The sequence below is a fragment of the Rutidosis leptorrhynchoides genome, chromosome 8 (genome assembly GCF_046630445.1).
Source record: "Rutidosis leptorrhynchoides isolate AG116_Rl617_1_P2 chromosome 8, CSIRO_AGI_Rlap_v1, whole genome shotgun sequence".
Classification (NCBI taxonomy): Eukaryota; Viridiplantae; Streptophyta; class Magnoliopsida; order Asterales; family Asteraceae; genus Rutidosis; species Rutidosis leptorrhynchoides.
The window spans coordinates 10,868,558-10,873,060 of record NC_092340.1 but is presented as its reverse complement, the minus strand read 5'-3'; the positions used below and the strand labels follow the sequence as shown (position 1 = coordinate 10,873,060).

The 4,503-nt window shown below is 33.6% G+C and overlaps 1 protein-coding gene across 1 annotated transcript; it reads right to left on the bottom strand.

Annotated features, from left to right (window-relative positions):
- Positions 1–321: 321 nt before the first annotated feature.
- Positions 322–2,901, bottom strand: LOC139863019 (uncharacterized). Its single transcript, XM_071851669.1, has one exon. It carries the CDS (start codon positions 2,677–2,679, stop codon positions 436–438), a length of 2,244 nt encoding a protein of 747 aa, XP_071707770.1. The 5' UTR covers positions 2,680–2,901; the 3' UTR covers positions 322–435.
- Positions 2,902–4,503: the final 1,602 nt, after the last annotated feature.

Genomic DNA, 4,503 nt, shown 5'->3' with positions numbered 1-4,503 from the left:
AGGGCTAATTATTATTCTGTCTTAGCTGCAAAGTATCTGATTTAAGAAGTAAAGAAAAATTAAAAGATCATTTCAGGAAACAAATCAAACTTTTTAGAAGAAAAAAAAAAAAAACAGAAAAGATTAAAACTTTAAACAATATCATTTACATTTACATTCGGGCTAAAATTAGATGTGAAACAGGACAATAGTTGAACAAACAAAGAAATCTTGAAAATTTGAACTTCTGCCTATAAAAAGATTAGAACTTTATAAACAATGATTCGATATATAGTAATTAATTAATTAATATTAATGCCAATGATACAATATTCCTGGATATTTGTTATCATATGCAATATTCCTGCAAAATCTTGGACTAAATATCTGATCTGTAGAGGAAAAGAGTAGCAAAAAGAATACAATTTAATGCTACAAAATCTGAATAAAAAAACATTACAGTGTGGATGCATCCACAAAGACCTCATTAAGCATGTCATCATCATCATTGCCAAAAATCTCTGTTTCTTTCTCCTCAATGTTACCAAGTTGTCGTTTTTTGAGCTTTGCGTGAGCTGCAACGAATATCATTTTTTTGATCCGTTCGAGACCGATTCTTGATTGAAGTTGACTTTGACCCGATGCCCATTTCATGAAAGACCAATTGCACTTGAACCCACAAGATGTTGCATTAAGAAACAAAAGTCTCGCGGCAATTTTTCCAAGTACCGTAAAATCTTTCAAAATCGTTTCCCAAACGAGCCGACTACTTTGTGGGTTTGCGATTTTCATTTTTCCAGTAAACGGGTCACGTTGTTTGACTTGAACCGCTCGTGCATATAACGGGTCAAGTCCTTCTGACCTCCATTTCATGAGCTCCATCAACGCAATGTGAGCTTCTTCTCGTGAAACTAAACGCGTAATCAGATTATCAACATCTTTGACTTGTTCATAAGTCAAACATTTAAAAGGCGGGAGGTATTTTCCGCTTGCATCCCTTATTAAATAAACAGGATCAAGTATAAACGCGGTTGACCATGCAGGATGATAGTTTTTCTTGAATCGTTTTTCGATAATTTTCTCAACAACCCCCTCATGAATGTTGAATTTGACGCACCACCCCTTCATTTTCGCACGCAAATCCTCCCATAACGGAAGACATTGTCCTACTAACGGTCTCTCAACCTCAATTTCTTCAACCATGGTCCTAATCAACTTAATTAAAGCGTTAATCGCCTCAATATTACTCCAAAACGCCATATTTTGAATCAATTCTCCAACTTCTCTAGCAAAAGAATCTTCCATTGATACAACTTTAAACGAATCATCCATTACTACTAAATGCAAAACCCGAGCACTTGCTATTGTATTTTCGAACATTAAATTGACATTCAAAATGTTTTGTAAGTTTTCACAATAAAAAAGGGGAGGAACAACAGAAAAACTCGACTCTTGTGACCGAAACTTGTTTAAAATACTCCTAGCTTGAGAATTATTATTAAAAAAACTAGTAATTTTCAAGCAATTATTAATAACATTCTTGAAAAGAGGTAAATCTTTACTAAAATCCTTGATCAAATTACTAACACCTTGAACTTGACAAGATAAATTAACCATCCAACGATTTCGAATTTCCAAATTCCTCAAGCTTTTCGCTTTATACTTATCTGCAACTATGCCAACACATTTTTGAGCAACATTACATGTACCTGTAACAGTTTCCCACATGATCTCTTCGGCGTATGTATCCGGAACCGTTACTGAACTACCGGGAAAAAAAGATTTTCGAAACAATGTGGTGCCATTAGGAAGATTAATCATGAACTTAATCAACCCCTGATCATCATTATTCCCAAAAGTCTTGTTTTTCCACCCATCAGAAACAAGTTGATAAAATTCAGCATCTTTTAACTTAACTTCTGATTCCAATTTTGCTTCTTCATATTTAGAATCAAGCCTAGAAAACAAGATTTCTTGTTTCGAAATATCAGGCAGACCAACTTGGTTCAAAAAAGCTTTAAACTTGGGATGATCTAGACATGAAAATGAGACAGAACCAAAAGATTCATAAAACCAATCAGTTAACAAATTAAGAGCTGAATCAATCTGTGTTTGACTTAAAAGTGGACCAGGTGGTAATGGCTTTGGACTTTTTAGCTTTTTCACACTATCTTCCAACATTGCCAATGGACCTAAATCATCTTTCCCTCCAGATAACAACAATTGATGCTGCTGCTGATGATGATGTTGATGATGATGATAATGAAGCTGTTGATGATGATGATGATGATGGTGATCATTTAGGCCCTCTGCAAACCGTTTGTTGTGAGAAGAATTAGGGGAACAGATTAATGGTGGTAATGAAGAAGATGATGAAGAGGGTTTTAACAGTGAGTTAAAATTAGGGCAAGTTCCTTTTTTGAGATGCTCGGAAGCAGTTCTTGATGGATTTGAAGCTGAAAAAACAGAGTCACAAAGATTGCACTTAAGTTTAACTGATTTTGGATCATTTGTATCTGTGTTTCTAACTAAAATGGGTTCAAGGTGTGCCCAATACCATGCTCCTTTCCCTTTAATAGCCTTAGCTCTAACGGTTGTTAGCCCTTCATATCTCTTGTTTACAGCTCTAACTGCCATGTCTTCTGTAGCAACCACCACCAGTTGGTTATCATGATTTTGTGCTTCTTTAGCATCAGCCATTATGTATACCTATACCTATACCTATATGTATATGTATCTATACTAGGCACACACAGAAGAAACACTTTGCTGGTTTCAAATAATAAAAACACAAAGCTTTCAACTTGGGTTTACTTCAGTCGTTACGATACAGGCTTACAGAAAGTTAGTTTTGGTTTATATGTACGCCACCTGTTCGATGAAATGCTTATGTGAAAAAGTAAAGAAATAAGAATGATGATGAGGAGGAAGGAAGGTCAGAGAGGAAATAGAATATAGCAGTAGCAGGTGTGTATGTGAGTATGATATATGATGATGATACCAGTGGGAGATATGTAAGAGAAGGAAGTGGTAGTTAGGCAAAACTTGTTATTAAAAGATTAATAGATCGGTCGTATTTTGGAATGCGTAATCAGTAATTCGAGGATTAATCGGGATGTTTTCTTTTACATTTAAATTTAAATTTAAATAATAAATAATATAATCAAAATTATATGTACTAATAAATATACATTTAAAATATAAATATAAACTTTAACATAATTGTTTAAAATCGTTATTTCAATCAAGATCTTTAAAATTTAAATCTATATTTATGTTAAAATGTTGATTAATTTTGACTTTGATTAAAAAATTCAATTTTGATTCATTAACTGATGTTGACTAATTGCCTTAAAAAAAAAAACTCATGTTGACTAATTAATTGAGCAGATTTTAGAAAGGTAAAATTTCATTATTCGTCCTTAAACTTTACATTAAATTTGACTCCTCGTTCTTTTTCTTTTTTTTGTGCATCCCTCGTCCCTAATGTATTACAATTCTACATCTCTCGTCATTTTTCTTGACTCCTCGTCCTTTTTCTTCCTGTCAATTCTACATCTCTCGTCCCTAAAAAGGACGAGTGATGTAGAATTGTGATACATTAGGGACGAAGGATGCACACAAAAAAAAAAAACTAAGAGTCAAATTTGATATAAAGTTCAAAGACAAAGAATGAAATTTTGTCTTTTAGAAAATGAAAATGAATCGTTCTTAAAAAGAATTAATAGAAAGATTAATGAGAGTGTAGTTGTAAATTCCCTATGTACCCATAAAGTGCGTCAGATGGAATCAACCAATCAGACTTTATAGGTTCATTATTTTTAAGTGTGTGGGGTTCAAAATTTCTAAGTTGTGGGGTCACAATATAAACTAGCCAAAGAATTGACTCATGCCATCAAAGAATAGTCAACATTGGTGATTCATACGTGTCAGGTGACGTATGTATATTTTCACTTCTTGTTTTTAAACGTGACAAATTTTCGTAACAGGGATTTGTAGTTTTTTATTGCATGTTGATCCTCCTGGCTGTTGAGTTAAAAACATTACTCGTAGTTTTTAGTTTCTAAATTTTCTCATACAGAAACTAGTAACTCAAAAAAGTTCGGTATTTTTGCTTGAAGAGCCGCTCAAAACAAGATCCCGGTTAGAATGGAAATCAACAATCGAAGTATCGACTTGTATTCGGTTAGATGTTATGTTTGTGACGATGATCTTGAATCCGTTTATCATGTGCTAATTTCGTGTAAAACCGCCAAAGTAGTTTGGGATAAAGTAAGACAATGGTGGCATCTAAACCAACTAAATTTTCAAAATTTACATGACTTTTCAAAAGCTCAAACCTGGGGATAAAAACGTCAACCGGTTTATCGTTATGGCAAGCCGTGGTATAGACTATCGGGTACGCGGTTTGGAAAAATAGAAACGAACGAGTCTTCGGTAACAAAATCACAACAAGTGTAAATCTATTCACCGAAATCCAATAAAAAAGCTTCGAATGGATATCATGTACATGGAAGAAAGAAA

What these genes read in the sequence shown, in the direction of transcription:
- LOC139863019 (XM_071851669.1), bottom strand. Translation starts at nt 2,679, where the DNA reads ATGGCTGATGCTAAAGAAGCACAAAATCATGATAACCAACTGGTGGTG.